We start from the raw sequence: 19,543 nt of genomic DNA, 5'->3' as shown, positions 1-19,543 counted from the left end.
GATTGGATATACAGGATGGGACAGACTGATGGCCGGTTGGTTATACAGGATGGGACAGATTGATGGCTCAATTGGTTTTACAGGATAGGACAGACTAACTGATGACCATTTGGCTATACAGGAAGGGAACAGAGTGATGGCCGATTGGCTATACAGATGGGTCTAGAAAAGAACCCTAAGTTTCTGTGGTGGCCTGACAGACATGAGAAGATCAGGGAGCAGAAACAACAGGTGGGTTTCTTATTGAGGGTAATGGAGAAGATGGATCATAAAAGCATAAGATGGTAGATGAATTAAAGAAATAAAACCGGCTCGTATTCATCACTAAAAATCATGTATTTGTACAAAGTCCTAGAACAGCTGCCTACCTAATCATAGCCTTGTTTGACTTTCTGGGTTTGTCTTCTTTTAATTTATAGATTTTTAAAGTTTAAACATTTTGGTAATAGGAAAATATAGAAACCATGTAAAGTGACTAGTCTTAGCTTTTATTACATTAAATATTTTAGGTCAGATTTAAAAAGCGAGGCCAGACATGGTCCTAGCATACCTGACTACACCATTGCCTATGTTTCTCGGCTGAGAGCAGTCAGCCATACCTTAGTCTTTCTAATGGTCCCTCTCTACTATCTGTTCACAACACACCTCAACAAAGAGGAAAGTCCTCAGGCCTGGGCCTCCTCTGCTTCAAAGATGTTCACACCCTAATCTTCTGTGTCTTCAGAGCTCACTGTTTCCGTCTGTATCCGTACTCAGTTGCCAAGGACAGTTTGCCAGCCCCGAGACATGTTCTCAGTAAGCTTACAATTTGATGCTCCTTCAAACACATTCACTCATTCACTTATCCAAAAAAATATTTACCAATTACATTTCTGAAGAACTGTTCTAGTCTCTTGGGAAATAACTATAAGCCCAATAGGAAAAACAAACAAACAAACAAAAAAAAACCCTCTGCTGACTTTCTAAAGGGAAGGCAGAAAGTTAAAAGAAAAAAGTAAATTGCATAGTATGTGAAAAGGAGAGAATGAATGGAAGGAAGAAAAGAAGCCAGAGCAGAGGAGGAAGTTTCTGGGTGCTGCCCCAGCTGGCGGTAAGAGTAGCATACTTCAAGGCGAGATGTGAGCAAAGGCTTGGAGGGACTGCCGGGCCCTGATGCGGCCGAGCCTGAGGGAAGACACTTGGGGCTAAACCAAAGCCAAGAGTCCGCGTCCACAGCTGGCCTGATGTGCTGCAGAAGCCGGTGGGGGGGGGGGCTGGGGACTGGAGGGAAGTGAGCAGGAACCCGGTGGAGAGGTGAGGGACCAAAGGAGGCCGATCACGGAGGGTTTCCTAGGCTACCGTGAGAATGGTGACTGCAACTCTGAACAATGGACAGCAGACAAAGAGTAACAGGGTCTGACGGGTTCAAAAAGAGGTTGCTCTGGCCACTGTGCTGAGAACACACTGTAGAGGGGTCAGGGTGCAAATAGGAAGCCACCAGGTGAGATAACAGCGGTTTGGCCACAGCAGTCACAGATGAGACGGGAGGGGGGGCTGTATGTGTGGTGGTGGGGTGTTATTTGTCTATGGGGAGGGGAAGTATGTTAGTCAGCTTTAAAGAGAAAGGAAGAGGAGGGGTTGAGGTTCCGATAACTATTTCAAGAATACACTCCCAAATGCCTAGTTTCCCCCTAGGTCCCCTCCTCTCTACCTACAGCGTATTTCAGCAATACCACAGATAGAATCAGGCCTGCACTTCCCAGACTTTGGTGGGATAGTCAAGATGCAAGCTATAGCAAGATTCTGAAGAAAACTCACTGTTTTAACTATTTTCAGTAGCATTAAATACAATTACATTGTTGTACACTTTTAAGCATGATCCATCTCCAGAACTGAAATACTGAAATTCTTGGAGATACATGCATGTGTGCACCCATGAGTACATGTGCATGTATACACACACACACACACACATACACACACACACACACACACACACACACACACACACACCCTCCATTTAAGTCAGGGTCTTGCTATGTATCCCTGGCTTGCATTATATTTACTATGTAGCCCATGTTGGCTTTGAACTCACGGCCATCCTCCTGCTTCAATCCCGCGAGTGCCAGTATTACAGATATGTGTCACTAAATCCACTTTGTTTTCAAGGCAGGTGCTTTCCTGCCACAGTGGCATGAGAGAAAGAGGTGGGCCGAAGATGACGTCATTGACCCGGGCCACTGGGAATAGAGGACCGCTTTTGATGAGATGGAGAAGGGTGGGTGGAGAAAGATGGGGAAGGGAGGAAGAAAAAGAGCTCAGATTACATCTCAACATACAGTCGAGGTGATTCCTAGACATCCAAATGGGGAGTTTGAAGTTTGTTTGGCTGTGTCCAGCTGGAGCACATTAGAACTGGGCTGGGTGTGTGCATCTGTGGGTCACGAGGTGATGAGGAGTCTTTTTAAGCCACCAGAGGAAATGAAACCATCAAAGGAGGGGATGAGGCCAAGAACAAAGGCTTTGGAGGCCGTCCAAGATGAAGAGGCCAGAGAGGTAGATAAAGAAGCCTAGAACAAGCATAAGGAGGCACAGGGCCACAGTTACAGGTCGTGTGAGACCGCTTGGAACGGACCCCTGGATTTCACGGTGTGTGTCCATGTTTAGAGCAGTGTTTCAGAAGAAAGAGAAGATAGGAGAGCAACCAGCAGCAACAAGTACAGGCTATTCTTTTCCAGATTTGACCACTAAAGGAGTAAAACTGGTGTAGGAAATATGGCTACAGGGCCCTCTGTTCTGCGACAGTGGTGGATGGACAGAGTGTTTGTACGGACAGAAATGGTCCAATGAGAAGGAGAAAGCAGAGATAAAGGGAGGGGAATGCCGGTAAAAGGTTTGAATCACAATACCTCTAATCGACCTTGGACGTGGCACTTTCTCACGGCTGTCCCATACTGACCTGCTTTCCTCATTTCTTTAACCTATACGTACTTATCTCCTGGACTGAACAGACACAGATCTCGTGAGGCTCTACAGCAACCGTGCAGTAAATGGGTCAGCATGCCAGTCGGGGTCACTTCTCCGAAGCAGACGGAGTTCTGAAGGGCTAATGTCGTCTCCCTCTGAGGAGTGGCCTGTCCATCTGTCCATCTCTCTCTCTTTCTTTTGGCAGTTTGCTCATATAAATGTCATACAAAACTGATGAAAATTGACAGAAGCAGCTGGGATCTGAACATCCGGTCACATGACATACTCAAGATCTTTAGGAAGGAGAAAACGAATTTTATTTTTAAGCCTTCAGATGCTTCTTGGTTGCAGGAAAAGAAAAGAGAAAGTAACTAAGTCAGAACAAGTCATAGAACAAGCAATGGGGCCTGCTAAGGGGTGTGTCAGGGATTAGACTTTAGAGTTCCTAACTGCACACCCAGCGTGTCAGCGGTTCAGTGAGTGTGCAACGGCTGAGTCTAAATCAGAGAAAGGCAAATCTGTAATGATGTGAATACAGGTACGGTAGGAGTTAAATATGGTAGCCAAGCTCCGCCATGGCTCCACCACCTCTGTCTCTTTTCTACTGTGGCGTGGCAAGGGCACGTGGGGGAGTGCGGAAGGGTTCAAGTAACATGATTTTAAACCGTCTGGTTTCTGGTTGGATTGCGGTGAGGAAAGGCCGGTGGAAAATGTAGGGGAAATGCTTGGAGCCATCTGTGTCCCTTAAGATCAGATTGTCAGATCGCAGAAGCTGGGAACGAGGTGACCTCTCTCCCACTTCGCTTTCTCTCTTTCTCCTCGGCCTTTTAGCTTAAAGACAGCGACAGAAAAGGCCACCTAAGGGTAGCACCTCGCATATCTCCGTGGTCCCTTTCCTCCTTTCTATTGCTCTGTGATGGATACCTTTCTAAGCAGCTCTTTTATGGGCCCGGAGAAATGGTTCAGTAGTTGAGAGCACTTGATACGCTCACAAAGAACCAGAGTCAGGCTCCCAGCACCCACGTTGTATGGCTTATAAGTGCCTGTATTCCAGCTCCAGAAGATCCAATGCTACACGTTGTACGGCTTATAAGTGCCTGTATTCCAGCTCCAGAAGATCCAATGCTAGCTTCTATGCTCCTTGGGCACGGACACACACACACACACACACCACTAAATAAACAATTCTTTAAATCTTTTTTAAACATAGGGTATCTTTAAGGCCTGAAACTTGCTACGTAAATCAGGTTGGCCTTGAACTCAGAGACCTACCTGCCTCTGCCTCCAGACAGTTAAAGGTGTGAAACCACACCCAGCAAATGCTTCTCCCTGTGGGAGTCCTGTCTAGGGTGGTATCTGCTATCCTAGTGGTAGATCCAGAAGGCAGATTCAAAGTCAGAACTAAAATTCATTTGGTCACATTGAGAATGAGGGAAAATGTGGTTCATGGAAACAACCTACTTAGGAACTTCTCAAATTGTCGCTGATCAGGTTCTGTCTACATGGAACTTTTGAAAAATCCCAGGAATTTGGAGTTGTTTCTGAACTTTGCTGCTAACCACTTTCTATTTGAAAAGTAACTACAGCTGATAGTGAGGACTGGTTCCCACAGTCTTTTATGAGTCCAGCTTTTTGTTTCAAAAAACATGTAGTCAAAAAGACGGAAGCCCATGGCATCATCACGTTCTTCCTTTGAGGCTTCCACTTTCTTCTCTGGGTCAGCAGCATTAAAGGGGCCTGGACCTGTGGTTGGTGAGGCACTGGCCTCTGAACCACTAACCATTGGAGCGCCAGTCTCTGGAGCGCCAGCCCCTGGAACGCTAACCGCTGTAGCCTCTGGAGGAGGTCTATGAGCTCCAACATTACTATCTGAGGGTCCCAATGTCAACACTGAAGAAGGCCTTTGCAAACAAACCAGGCCCAAAGGGTTCAATGTTGACACCAGCAGCTACTTTAATGAGGGGGATGGTTTAGTCTCTGTAAGGGCTACTTCATCACCACACAAGAAGCAGCAAGATGAGCTTGCAGATGAGCCATGGTGTGGGCCATCACTGGACAGAGGGAGGACCTCACTCCAACATGGCCTCAGGGTTTTCCTCACTTTGGCAGCAGCTAAGGATAGGTACAACTAGATTTTTTTTTAAATAAATAAATCTCTAACATTTAATTTTCAATTCATTTTATTTATGTATCTGGGTGTCTGTTTTCTATGTACCATATTTGTGTCTGATGCCTACAGAGGCCCACAGAGGCCTGAAGAGTGTGCCAGATGCCTCAGGACTGGAATAGCAGATAACTGTGAATCACTGTGTGTATGCTGGGAATCAAACCCTGTCCTCTGGAAGAGCACCCAGTGCTCTTACCTGCTGAGCCATAGCGCCAGCTCTAAGCCTAGATTCTTGATCGTGAATCTAATACTTACATAATTCAAACTGTCTCTCATGAGCCTGGACTTCTCTGGCTCAAGGAATTGCAAAACGGAGCTTATAGGCATTACCTAGTAACATGGAAGTGGCATTATGGAAGGAGCCCCCAGGAGACATAATGGCTCTTATCCTTTAGCCGCTACCAGTGGGGTCACAGTCAGTTCTCTGTGCGCTAAGGAAAGAGGTGTGTGAGTATCTCATTCAGAAGCAGTTTAGAAATTAACACTGAAAGAAAGGCCCCCCGAGACTTCAGGGAGCCCAAGTTTGCTCGCCGAGGGAAAGAGTTAGCCTGAACCGTTAACAGACGGGTTCATGGGCAATGGCAAACTAGTTGGCTTGCTAATCAGGAACTAGGAAAACTAATAGGCCAAGAGATGGGTGGTCTAATTTAAAGTCAGACAAAGATTAAGTTTACTAGCTCTCTGTAGTGAAGTAGAGGGTTTAGTTTTCATTTTTTAAAGCCTTCTAAAAACTGTGGTGGTCCTAACTTCAAACTCCTTCTAATAGACTTCACTGTTTCTGGAAACCCATTCTTCTGTACTGATGGCCAACACTAACCATGACAAAAGCAATAGAGTATAGTGACCACTGATCACTCATGACAAAGGAAATGCAGAAACCAGGCCAGAGAAAAGAGCCTGAGAAGGGAAACCACACTGGTCAGGTGCCAGTAACTTTTTTTTTGTCTCCACTGCTGAAGAGGGTTGTGATGTTCCTTTGTTTCTGAACAGTCATGGTTTCCCCGCTCTTATCCGGAGCCCAGCCAGCTTCAGCTACCCCCTGTCATGGACCCATGGCTTCCTAACACTGACAATGATCTCCTTTTTAGATAGCACCTTCCAGTCTGTTCTCTGCTGCTGCTGCTGCTGCTCCATGCAAAAGAGGTGAGTCGGCCGCAAGGGCAGTTTCTGGGAAACGGGGTTAATGCAGTGTCTTGACTGTCTGTTGAGTCTCCTGTCTGGGTCTCTTGCTTCTGTCTGGGAAGTTTTTTCCCATTGGGTCCCTGTTGATCGGCTCAGTTCAATTTCTTAAAGACTTGAGTTAAATTGTAAGGGCGCGCTTGTCCTCCATCCCCCCCCCCACACCACCCTGCACATACTCACTTCTGTGTGTTCCCACAGAATGTGGCATGGTTCTGTCCTCATCTGTTTGTTTGTTTGTTTTATATGTCTGTGTTCCCCTCAGTAATTTTTCCCCTTAAGCACAAGAATCCTATCTTAATGATAACACTCACAACACAAGTCTTGCTTTGGTACGTGACTGTGTAAGAATTAACTCGAGGCATCATGTCTCAGCCACTTGATAATCGCTCTTCTACGAGGTTTGCTTTTATTCCTTCACATAGCTCTCAGAACCTCCCATGGCGTTTTCCTTTATAATCCTTGCTTTATAGATGAGGAAAAACCAAGGCGCAGAGAGGTTGCTTTGTTTTGTCTGAGGCCACAGCATGAAATATCGGAGTTAGGGTGCACATGTGTTCCCCCACCCCCCAAGACTCAGTTTCTCTGTGTAACAGCTCTGGCTGTCCTGGAACTTGCTCTGTGAACTCACAGAGAGTTCTTCTGCCTGCTTCTGCCTTCCGAGTGCTGGGATTGAAGGCATGGGCCACCATTGCCTGGCTACACTTGCGTTCTTAATCATTCACCCTGTACTTGTGTAACCAGAGGTGATAGGGAGGAAACTGGGAAGCGCTTCGCACGCTGCCTGACTCAGAGTGTTTGCTGGATTGACTAGAGTTTTAGACCTCTCAAAACTATAGGACTCAGGGCACATGACACATTCTTGCAACTTTATTTCAAAAACAACTCTGAATTCACTTCTCTTTTCTGACTTCTGGATTCAGAAACCAAAATCCTTAGAGTTGTAGTTCAGAATGTGCTCGAGGAGTTAGAACTAGAAAGTTATCTTTCTCAAAAAAAGGGCACACAGATTGCTTTATCTCTGAAAGACTCGGAAGGACTGGGGAATACCCTTGTTATGAACTGTTTGTAAAATGATTGCTTTTTGATGCTAGACAAGTAAGAACACAGATAAGCCTCAGCAAAAACGAAGAACCTGCAGAAAGTTATTCCCAGCGTCACAGGCCATGGCTCGACAAGTTGAAGAGCAAAAAGCAAGTGAGTATTATTTCCACAGGGAGTCCCCCCACAGGCAAGCTCCCTGGGGAGGTCCTGCTTGTGGCCATGCCCAAAACTTCAAATCAGGATCCGTACACAGTAAGAGCTCAATAAGTGTTCTAGAAGAAAGTAAGGGTGAAATCCAGTTAAGTCTAGTCTACTCCGCTAGACTTAAAGATAGAGTTTGAAACAAGACAGTGGGGAAAGACACTGTGGCTCTGCCATCTTGGGTTGAGGGTTAAATTCCAGATGAGGAGAGACAGCAGCCTGGAGGGTGAAGCGCTCCTCCAAGACACAAGCTTACAGCACAGGGAAGGGCGGGAGGTGGGGAGGGTATGGGCTTCTCTTCTCGCAGGCGAACAATCACTAAAGCCAAATGAAACTCTTTCAGGGTAAGTCATCTTTTGAGAATCATGATGTACGAAACTCCAAAGCCATGCTGTCAAGAGAATCTGTGATTTCAAAAAGTCACAAAATGACAAGTGTCTCCTGATGCTATACAGCCGTCAGTCATTCGCAGCACATGGCCCTGGTTTCTGCCTGGGTGGACTGGTGGAGCTGGGTAGAAGGGAGATGGAGGCAGATGCATATGTCCTGTTTTGGTTTTTGTTTTGTTTTCTGTTTTTTTGGTACAAATGACTAAAACCGTAATTCTTTTTACAGTCCAACAGAGGAGGGGCGCAACCCTCAAAACGCAAGCCGCTGCCTCCCCTCCCGCTCTCAGTGCTTGTTGAAGAGAGGATCAAGGTCAAGGCTCTATATGATTTCATGCCCCGGGAGCCCTGCAATTTGGCACTGAAGAGAGCAGAGGAATACCTGATATTGGAGAGGTGTGATCCTCACTGGTGGAAGGCCAGGGACCGTCTTGGGTGAGAAGATGGCTAAATCCTTATTAATCTTTCCTCAACCTCCGAAGGCTTCAGGATGCAAGGGGAGACCCTGCGCAGTAGGTCATCATCTCCATGATCTTAACTCTTTGTTCTGCACGGGGTAAAACAGTCTCTGCATCCCTGTTTGTAAGAGAACAGTAAAATACAATGACTTTGGGCATCTGCCTCCACAACGCCCCTGCCTCTCCCTCCCCTCCCCTGCACCCATGCTATCACTTGACCCTGCGTGTCCTGGGGATCACTGCCAAGGGGTTTACTTGTAGAATAGGAATAATAAATAAGGACTGGGGAGTTGGCTTTACTCCATAAAGTGCTTGTGTCACAAAGGTGGGGACGAGAATCTGGATCCCTAGAACACACATTGAAGTCTAGAGAGCCTGGTGGGCCTCCTGTAACCCCAGCACTCGAGAGAGGCCAAGAAGAGAACTCCAGGAGCTAGCTGGCTAGCAGACTAGCAGACCTGAGGAACATATAAATCATTGAGAGATTCGGTCTCAGTGTGTAAAGTAGAAATCTATCAAGGAAGACTTATAATAATCAGTTGGTATCATAGTGACTAAGCTAAAAGTAGGCAAAGAAAACCAGTCTACAAATCACAATCCCAGAGAACTTAGACAACAATGAGGACTCTAAGAGAGACATACATAGATCTAATCTACATGGGAAGTAGAAAAAGGCAAGATCTCCTGAGTAAATTGAGAACATAGGGACTTTGGGGGAGGGTTGAAGAGGAGGGGAGAGGCAGGGAGGGAAGCAGAAAAATGTAGAGCTCAATAAAATCAATAAAAAAGTAGGAACTACTAAGGTCCATTACTTTAAATTTCTACAATGTATACACATTTTAGTTTGGCCCCTCCTCCATAATAAGCAGTGCCATAAAGCAATCTTTGAGCACGGTCTTGGACTCAAGTCAGACTATTCCTATAAGGTGGGGTTCAAGTGGGGAAGTTCCTAATGCCTAGCAATAGTCATCCTGCCCTAGATATGGAAACTGCAGATATGATACCTGTCAGTGGGGAGGCCAGGAGTTCTCTTTTTCCTGTCCTTTTATCTCTTGAAATGACCAAAAGACAACCAAGATGCATTACTGACAAACTGAAAGTAAGTGGTAGAACAAGCCTTGACGTGTGATAACTTCTCTGTAAATTAAATCTATGAACAACACCACATATTTCAACATGTGAGCATAGCTCATTGAAAAGGATCACCAACTAGACAGTGGAGTTAGGTGCAGAAAAGAGACTAGTTGGAAGTAGTGATTGTATGTGAGGGGTTCAGTAAAGAAACTGCCAACATGGCCACTCCATGGTATGGTTAAAGCATTTATTGTTGATATGAAAGAGCAGAGAGAAAAGGAAGCAGACTGAACATGGCCCGCAGGCTGGAGATGGCCAGGGCTAGGGAAGTGGGGTAAAATAGTGGACACAGCAAGATAGCAAGAGAGAGAGAGAGAGAGAATATAGCATAGTTAGAGAGAGAAAGAGAGAAAGAGAAAGTAGCTAGTGAAAGATGATAGACAGATTGATTATATAAACAGGCAGATAAATGATAGATAGATAGATGATATAAATATAGACGAGATAGATGGATGGATAGATAGATGATATAGATAGATGAGATAGATAGATGGATAGATGGATGGATAGATAGATAGATAGATAGATAGATAGATAGATAGATAGATAGATAGATAATATAGTGAAAGATGGGAGGAAACCTTGACATTATAGAAAACAAACAGGTATCTTAAAGGAAGGAATCCTAAGGAAGTAAGAAGGCCCAGAATGCAAGGCCCACGTATGGATCTTGAAATGTGTAGCAGGTGTTTGTGATCCTGAGGAACCCTGGAGGCAGCTATGGTCTTTGATAGCAACTACAGGTGGCCACTTCTGCCAGAGGTAAGAGAAATGACTCCTTTTGACAGGTGGGAACCAGTTGTGTTAGTTCCTGGAGAATGCTAGCTTTTATCTGACCACAAGAAATCCTCCAGGTTGAGCTGGGCCAAGACTCAATTTTTGATGGGTCAGTTGGCCTGCCCTTTGGGTGGAGAAATAGGGTACCATTTTTTTGTTTGTTTGTTTTGTTTTTTAATTTTATTTTCAAGACAGGGTTTCTCCGTAGCTTTTGGTTCCTGTACTGGAACTAGCTCTTCCAGACCAGGCTGGCCTCGAACTCACAGAGATCCACCTGCCTCTGCCTCCCGAGTGCTGGGATTAAAGGTGTGCGCCATTACCGCCTGGCTTAATAGGGTACCATTTTGACCCAACATTGACAAAACAGAATTTTGGCAGTGTTTTATAAACTCTGTGAATTTAACTATAAAATAAAAAGCTAATGGCTTCTTTTCTAAATCCAAGGCCTTTCAATAGTCTGTCTACAGTGAGGCCAATGGCACAGCCCTCAGCTTACCCACGCTCTTTCCACTGAACAGTGCACGTTAAGATGAAACTCAGAGCTGCATCCACTTTCCTTTGAAAATGCATAGTGGAGCTGGGCTTGATGGCACCAGCCTGCAACCCTGTAACTTTTGAGGTAACTCAGGAGGACCTGGGATTTGAGGTTAGCCTGAGCTACCTGGGGAGATTATTTCAAAAGAGAAAGGAAGGAAGGAAAGAAAGAAGGAAGGAAGGAAGGAAGAAGGAAGAAAGGAAAGAAGGGAAGAAAAGGAAATATGGTCATAAAATCTCTTAAAATAGCTAATTTATAAGTTAGGATCTTAGTATATATTATATAGAGATTTTTGTGGAGTTGGAAATGAAAAATATTTTTATTCTTTTAACAGTTTAATGAGTAAAATGCTTTTGATTTCCCCCTACATCTTTGGGGATGTCATCATTGGGGAAGTAATTATAGACATGTCATGGTAATGTTACAGACCTCCCATCTTGAGTTTTGTATTGTTTTGTGTTGTAGGAATGAAGGCTTAATCCCAAGCAACTACGTGACAGAAAACAGAGTCACCAATTTAGAAATATACGAGTAAGTGCCCCCTCCCAAGCCTGCAATGTGATTAACCTATGACAATCAGGGACTTGCTGGGAACTTTGAAGTATAGACAGTTCAGGTTTGTAAAAGAAAAGGAAACTAACACATTCGGTAACCTTAGCAATAGGGAGACCTCTGATTTTTACCTCGGCTGCTTCTAAGAATCCTCCTTAAGCTTGTGTTTATTTTGTTTGGCACAACCACGCTTTAGAGACACTGATACACGCGTGGTACTGCATGTCCTACATTGAACGTTTGCTCTTCAGAATGACAGATTGAGACCGACAGTCGACACAGGCCAGTTTTAGACGCTGGCTCCAGTTTTGATCTTTTTAGAAATACATGAGGACAAGAGGGAGGCTGATTATACTGTTCACAAGAACTTTAAGTCTGCTTATCCAATTTATGCTTTAAAAAGCTTCCCCTCTTTTTGATAGTCATTATAGCGTTGAAATAGGAAGGTCTGAGCAATGGCTTCGAAGATCCTTGCTCTTCAGGTGAAAAAGTAAGGCCAGCAGATTAAGTTATAGGTCCAAAGTGCTTGACCTGGACAGCTTGAATTCATGGCCCCTCCTCCCTTGGTACTTATCTTGCAATTAGCATATGCTTCCAACAGGTGCCAGTATGACACCAGACATCAAATACAACGGAGCAAGCTTCCTTGGCCTTGCCTCTACTTTAGGCAAGGTTAAATACACCTTTCTCTAAAATGACTCCAGTTTTGAAATTTTTGGTGAATAATGCAGGCCTTCATAGATGAAGACGATCATAGAGCACGTGGAACATCTAGCATGGCTTTCCCAGACAGCTCTGTTGGCTGTCTCTTCCTCCTTCCCACCATGCTCTTCAGTTCCATCACAAATTGCCTTCAGTCTTTTCTGCCTCGAATGTTCTTTCTGTTGACCTGACCCTTTGGCCTGAGATTCCACTCTCCACTCTCCACCCCATTCAGGGGACTAAGCCATCATCTCCCTTAGAAAACAGTTTCATATCCGCTTATGGTCACTCACTCAAGCCTGCCCCATAGGGTCTCGCTGCTCCCCTGTGCTGAAGCTGACCAGCAAAAGAAGCCTAGCTTAGAGGAGACTGGGTATGAAAATCAACCCAGAATAATTAGGAAAAGTAGGACTTTTTTCATATCTTTGTTCAAGTTCGGATTTTCCAGAAGATCAAAGCAGACATGTGTGACCTGTGTGACAAGAGTCTGGTGGTTACTGAACAGACTCTCGGCTATGGTACTTTTGTTTCTTTCAGTCAGAGCTTTTGCTCATTGCTTCCTTTGTTTAGACTAAGCCAAGACTCTGGTTTAAGGCTGTTTGCATTGTAGAGTTTGGATCCTCTAAATTGGTCAACTCTGGTATTAGGCACACACCTTTAATTCCAGCACTCAGGAGGCAGAGGCAGGTGGATCTCTATGAGTTTGAGGCCAGCCTCCAGGACATCTAGGGCTACACAGAAAATCCCTGCCTCAATGCTCCCCGCAAAAGAGAAAACCCAACAAAACAGAATTTCCACTTAATTTCTTTGGACTCTGATTTACATACATTTTAAAATCAAGCTTTTTGGGGATTCAAATCTTAGGACTACTCACTAAATTTTATTCCTAAAATTTTAAACTGCTGCATTAAAATAGGAATGTAATAGTTACCGTCACTAATCACTAGAATATATGGGTCACTTAGTACGCGCCATCCACTTTTATGATGACTATAACAAAAGGACCGTCATAGGTGGAGGTGCTGAGTGCAGGAGCGGCACTGCCTACTGCCTCTGGATGCTCCAAAAAGTGGGGACACAACCTCACGTGGAGCATAGTAAACATATGACGGTAATGGGGAAGTCCTTTGGAGTTTGGCCCACTCGATCTAGTTTTACAGGTGATCAGTTATGCCTCTGTTACTTCAGCACCTGGATCCCATTACGTGTTCAATCCCATTAATGTATACCAGGGATGTATCTGATATCAGCCACTTTAGGCCCTAGGGGTACAATTTAGAACACACGGAACCCTTCTTGCCTTAATGGAGCTTACAAGTAGTGGAGAAAAGGGACTTTCAACAATTTTAGATATAAAAACAAATATATAATTCTAAATTATAGCACTAAATTGTTATTCTAAAGAGTACTATAGGAATCACAGGAGAAAACAGGGGAAGTGATGGATGGAGGCAGAAGAGTTGGGATAGGGATGATGTCTATCAGAACGTGACAAGAGCTCTCAGGGTGGTAGGAGGCAGTTTGAAAGATGATGGGGGACCTCTGTTATTTCAGGGGACATTGGTGTGTAGAAAGATTGATGGCTGCTTTGGTTCTCAACACACACCTAAATTATCAATAGTCCGTTGTACTATCACAGTTTTCCGCAATCTTTCAAATTCAACAGGCTGGTCTTAATAAATTATTCATAAATTTAAATAAATAAGAAGAATCACTGTAAATCAAATTTTACTTACTAAATATACCTTAATATTTAGTCCTATTTATAAGGCCAGTCAATTAGATTTCCTGATACATCTGATTTGTATTAACAAACTGGGTATAGTCAGTCATGGTTAATTAAATTAGGTTTAGGTAGCCGACCATCCAGATTTTGAGGCAGTTTCCCACCACCAGGTGGTAGGGGAAGTCCACGTACTGAGAGACTCCATCCTTTCAGGCTTTTCAAAAAGTTAGCCACCTCTGGCCCGTCCATGGTGACTCAGTTCATGTGTAACGTTGACTTTTTCTCTCCACAAAGCAGTAATATTCAGATACGTTTAAAGCTCTTTGTTAATATGTTGTTTTGAAGTTGCAAATTTCTCGACCTTTCTGTCTTCCTTGTTTGACAGTTTTCCTCTTTTTCTGTACACTACTGCTTCAGCTTGGTCGTATCAAACAACACGCTTTCCACATAGTGTTATTTGCTTGTGCGTACTGTGTGTCGTTCTGATGTCTGGTCACCTAATGACATGTTGGATGCAGAGAAAACAGGGATTGAAGGTGGAGGAAGGGTGCTTATTGCTATCAGAAGAGAAAGAATCCCAGCGTGGCTTAGTGAATCAGGGGAGACAGTGCTGAGGGAAGAGATAAGAGAGGCAGTTGGGTCAGGATTGTGGGTGGGCTGTCCCCGTCTATAAACTCTGTCAAGTACTAACTATATTGGGGGAGCGGGGATGTATTAAGGAGAATTAGATAAGTCAGGGTGGGTTTCACTTTGGAAAGGGACCTAACATCTCTAAAAACATGCAGACTGGAACTTTCTGAGGGGAAATAAAGATATGGAAATGGCTGTATTTTAGTTTGTTCACAGAACTAAGCACGTGTTAAAGATAACGTCTTTTTTAAAAAATAATTTATTTATTTTATTTTATTGCGTTGGTGTGGGGGTGTCAGATCCCCTGGAGCTGGAGTTATAGACAGTTGTGAGCTGTTATGTGGGTGCTGGGAATTGAATCTGGGTTCTCTGGAAGAGCAGCCAGTGCTCTTAACCGCTGAGCCATCTCTCCAGTCCCTGAAGATAACTTCTTAGCTTCATATTTTTTTCATGGAATTTTATACAATGTTAAATCATGCAAAGTTATAATAAGTACCGTGTGGGTCAGAAGGGTGATGTGAGCTGTGGTAGAATGAACTATAGAATGGCTTGAAATGAGAAAAAAAAATGTATTGACCTTGGTAAATTGGCAACATAATAGAACATTGTTATTTATCTGAATTTAAGCTAGAGCTTTCTAAACTAAATTCTAAATGAAGACTTTAAGATGAAGGAATTAGAGTGTTTTTTCCTGAATAAAAATTCCCATAAAGTTAAAATATGTTCTTTGTTAATTTTCCAGATGGTATCATAAGAACATTACAAGAAACCAGACGGAACGCCTACTGAGGCAAGAGGTAATTCAGTGTGTCCAGAAATAGCCCGTGAATATTTCTAGGAATGCTGAAAAGTCTATGATGAAGACTGTAGTCCTTCAAAAAGCTGTATTCCTATTCTTTCTGATCTTAAAATACCATTGCAAACTCACTCCCGCTGCACATGTTTATAAGTCAAAAGTCAGGCATATTCACATAAGATTGCCTGTTCACGGACTGCCACTGTGATTTCAGAAATGTGTTTCTCTTGAAATAATCTTGACTTCAGACTCTTCCATTCAACATGCATTCTCTCCGTGGAGTCTGTATCTGAGGTACCCATCTGACAGTGGTTCTCAGCCTTCCTAATGCTACAACCCTTTAATGTAGTTCCTTATGTTGTGCTGACCCCCAACCATACAATTATTTTCATTGCTATTTCATCACTGTAATTGTGGTGCTGTTATGAATTGTAATGTAAATATCTGTGTCTTCCGATGGTCTTAGGCAACCCCTGTGCAAGGGTTATTAGACCCACAGGGGTCATACCCACAGGTTGAGAACACCGCCATCGCCATATGACCTCTGCACAACAGAGCCTCTCACCTTGTGACCTCTGCTTATGCTCATGAAAAACACAAATATAGAGAGCTCTGCAGGGCTGGTTTCTTTAGTCTTTAGGAACAAAGAGGCAAGAGTGTGGTTAAAATATTAAATTCAGATCAAAACTGCTCATTTAGGTCAAATCAAGTCAAAACAGTGGAGAGTCTAAGTTTCCAACGTCAGCGCAGGGTAACTGCGGGGAAATGAAGTGTCAAACCCAGACCTGGAGAGGAAGTGTGTCATTCTGTGCCGGCCTCAGATGCTGAGACTCTAGAAATGTGAATGAGAGTCAGTTTGGTACATAAAAGAAAATCCATGTCAGCAGTGACCCAGCAAAGACCCACTCTAAACTAGGGGGCCATGTGGAAGATGGGGGACCAAGACCTGACCTCAGGTGACAGGTCTGCTTGCTGAAGAAAGCTCGGAAAATCAATAGCTCCACCCTGGAAAATTAAAGGAGGGAAAGAGGGGGAAGCAGCTTTGCAATAAACAAGATTATATAGGTCACATGATCTGAATAACCAGGAATGTGTACGTCTGGCGCAAGAGATCCTGTAATTGGAGGGTCTCATATTGCTGAAGACAAGACCAAAGAGTTATGGAAGAGCCCACATGCCTGCCATACTCATGTCATGTTAAAAACTTGACCCTGAGTGGTTTTTTTCTTCAGTTTTCTGTTTTCCTTTGTTTAAGATAGTGCCTCACATAGCCCAGGCTAACCTCAAACTCACCTCATAACTGAGACTAATATTTAATTTGTGATATTCCTTCCTCTAACTCCCAAGTTCAGATTACAGGCATTGCCACTGTGCTCGCTGCCTGACGTTTCTGAAGGGTCTAAAATTGCACAGCAGGAGCCCACCCCATCATTTCCCCTACATTCACTAAAGGCAGTCACAAGGATGGATGCATTCTCATTTTTCCCTCTCTTTGTATGTTTATCATCTATATGTGTGCATAAATAATTTTACCACTTGACATAAAGATGATCATATACATTGATACTTGCTTATTTTTGAGACAAAGCTTCAACGTGTAGCCCAGGTTGGACTCAAACTTGAGGCAATCCTCTTGCCTCAACCTCCCAGGTTCTGGGATAATAGGTATGAGCCACTATCCAAGACTTTGGATTCTTATGATTTAAAAAATTATTCATATGTATACATTTAGAATCACCATATTATCTAATATTTCATTGTATGCATATATAAAATCCGTTCAATGTTTATAAACATTACAGTTGTTTCCAGCTTCTTACTGTTCAGCACACTGGGGTGATAAGCTTCCTTGTAAGAATCTTGCATACACATGTACACACTGAATTCTCAGACTTAACATTGCTAGGTATTTTCAAGACTTGATTCAGAACAATTTGACTGGTTGTGGTGGCTTGAATGAGAAGGTTCATATATTTGAATGCCTGGTCCCAGTTGGTGGAATTTGTTAGGAACGATCAGGAGGTTTGGCCTTGCTGGAGGAGGTTTGTCACTGGTGTGGGGTGTGGTTTAAAGATTCAAAAGCCCACACTGTTAGTGAGCTCTTTCTCTTTCTGCCTTGTGCTTGTGGTTGAGATGTAAGCTCTCAGCTATTGCTCCAGCACCATGCCCTGTTCAGCATCAGGATGGTCATGGACTCTAGCCCTCTGGAACTATGTGTTCCGAATTAAATGGTTTCTTTTAGAAGTTGCCTTGGTCATGGTATTTTGTCGTGGGAATAGAAAAGTAAGATGCTAATTTACACTTCTATTTATTAGAAGAATTTTATCTAAGTATACAATATATTTTGGTCATATTCACCTCTCCCTTCTTCGAACTCCTTCCAGATCTCTCCTCACATCTCCCTTCCGACCTCATATCCTTTTTTAAAAAATAACCTGCTAAGAATAATTGCCCATACATGCACAGGGTAAAGCCATCCGCTGGAGTATGGTAAACCTACCAGGGACCACATCCCTAACAAGAACTGTGCATGTATGTCAGAAGTTGACATCTGGAATTGTCCTTGGTTGCCCTCTATATTCTATTTTAAGGTAGGGTCCCTCACTTAAACCCAGAATTTGCTGATTTGTCTAGTTAAGCTAGGGGGATTGTTTCAGGAATTCCCTGCTTCTGCCTACCAAGTGTTGGGATTCCAGGCAGGCTGCCACACATACCTGGCATTTATATGGGTGCTAGGGGTCCAAACTCAGATCCCCATGCTTGCACAGCACATGTTTTCCCTACTGAACCGTCTGTCTCCTCGGCCCCTTTTGCTTAGACTCTTCTACACACCACTGTTTCTTCCCACCGAGTCTTCCGACATCAGTACACAAGTCGTCTCTCTCTGAATATCATTCTCTAGTTTAGATTCGGCACGGTCTTAGTTAGGGTCTCTATCGCTGCGAAGAGACACCATGACTAAGGCAACTCTTAGAAGGGAAAACATTTAACAGGGCCTAGCTTATGGTTCAGAGGTTTAGTCCATTATAATCACGGTGGGTAGCATGCAGGCAGACATGGTGCTGGAGAAGGAGCTGAGAGTTCTACATCTGGATCTGCAGATAGCAGGAGTCTGTGACACTGGGCATAGCCTGAGCATAGGAGACCTCAAGCTCCACCCCGACAGGGGCACATTTCTTCCAACAAGGCCACATCTCCTAATGGAGGTCATTTTCTTTCAAACCACCACAATCGTGATTTGTAAACCAATAGCTCATTATGGAAAAGTAAGTGAGATGTACTCTCTTTCACTTCTAAAACAGCGTTGCCTCCAATTCTCTTCCCTCACACCCTCTTTCCATTTATACGAGTTTTTCTGTAGAATAACTCTCCAGATGGAAACCCAAGGCCAAAAGGAATATACATTTCTAACTTCCGTAGACCTCCAAGTGCCCTGTAGGAGTGGCAAGGGGTCTAGACACCCACCAGAAACACAGGAGCAGCTGTTTCCCACAGTCTTTCCAGGCAGCACATCGTGTGAAACATCTGGATCTTTCCTCTGCTGCCTCCTCTCACTGCGAATTTGACTCATTCTCTTGGCTTAGAGATGACAAGCATGTTCCATATGTTACATTTTACGTCTTTGATTTTTCTTTGTTGTAACTGTTCATATTCTCTGCCTGGTTTTCTACAGGGTTTTTAATGCATTTCTCAGAAGCTACAGAATCTCTATAGCTATAGCTAAGGAAACGAATCCTTTGTGGCATGTGACGACAATATTTCTTTCAGGTTTTCAATTTTCCAGCCGTTTTCTAAGCATTTGAATTTTGCATGTTTGAATTTATCAAAGTATTTGTTGAGGTTGATAAACTGAATCAATGCAGACCTGCTTTCCCTACTCCAAGGTTACAAGAAAAATACTCCCCTGTTTCTCGATGAAGCTAGTGGTTCTATTTTGTAAGCTTCTACTATTGGTTCATTCGTAATGTTTCCTGATGCAATGAGTAAGGGGAATATTACTTATTCCTTATAAATTTACGAACTATCTTTTTATTCTGCGCTCACTCTAGTTGCCATTCTCATAATGATAAAAAATTATTTTGGATTATATGTATTTTCTACTTGTCTTCATCGGCCAGCCTGTCTGTTCATAAACTGTTTTAAATATGGAGGCTTTCTCTGGCATCCCTAGCTTTCCTCACTCTCAGAATCATCATGACACATAAAAACAAATCTTTCCACGGTCGCATTGGACACGTGGGCAACAGTAGGGACAGATTCTCAGGTTCTCTGAGTCAATGGGCTGTGTGGGCATATGGGTTTTGATGCTA

General features: G+C 43.6%; 1 protein-coding gene across 1 annotated transcript in view; it reads left to right on the top strand.

The window, feature by feature from the left end:
* Positions 1 to 6,185: 6,185 nt before the first annotated feature.
* Txk (TXK tyrosine kinase) overlaps positions 6,186 to 19,543 on the top strand; it is a 37,160-nt gene continuing 23,802 nt past the window's right edge. The window contains exons 1-5 of the mRNA XM_026785278.1: positions 6,186 to 6,256; positions 7,387 to 7,489; positions 8,153 to 8,358; positions 11,293 to 11,358; positions 15,180 to 15,234. Of these exons, the coding sequence (XP_026641079.1) occupies positions 6,186 to 6,256; positions 7,387 to 7,489; positions 8,153 to 8,358; positions 11,293 to 11,358; positions 15,180 to 15,234 (501 nt within the window). The remainder of the gene's footprint in view (positions 6,257 to 7,386; positions 7,490 to 8,152; positions 8,359 to 11,292; positions 11,359 to 15,179; positions 15,235 to 19,543) is intronic.

The sequence above is a fragment of the Microtus ochrogaster genome, linkage group LG1 (genome assembly GCF_000317375.1).
Source record: "Microtus ochrogaster isolate Prairie Vole_2 linkage group LG1, MicOch1.0, whole genome shotgun sequence".
Classification (NCBI taxonomy): domain Eukaryota; kingdom Metazoa; phylum Chordata; class Mammalia; order Rodentia; family Cricetidae; genus Microtus; species Microtus ochrogaster.
Note: the sequence above shows the minus strand (reverse complement) of the source record. Positions and strands in the feature narration are given on the sequence as shown.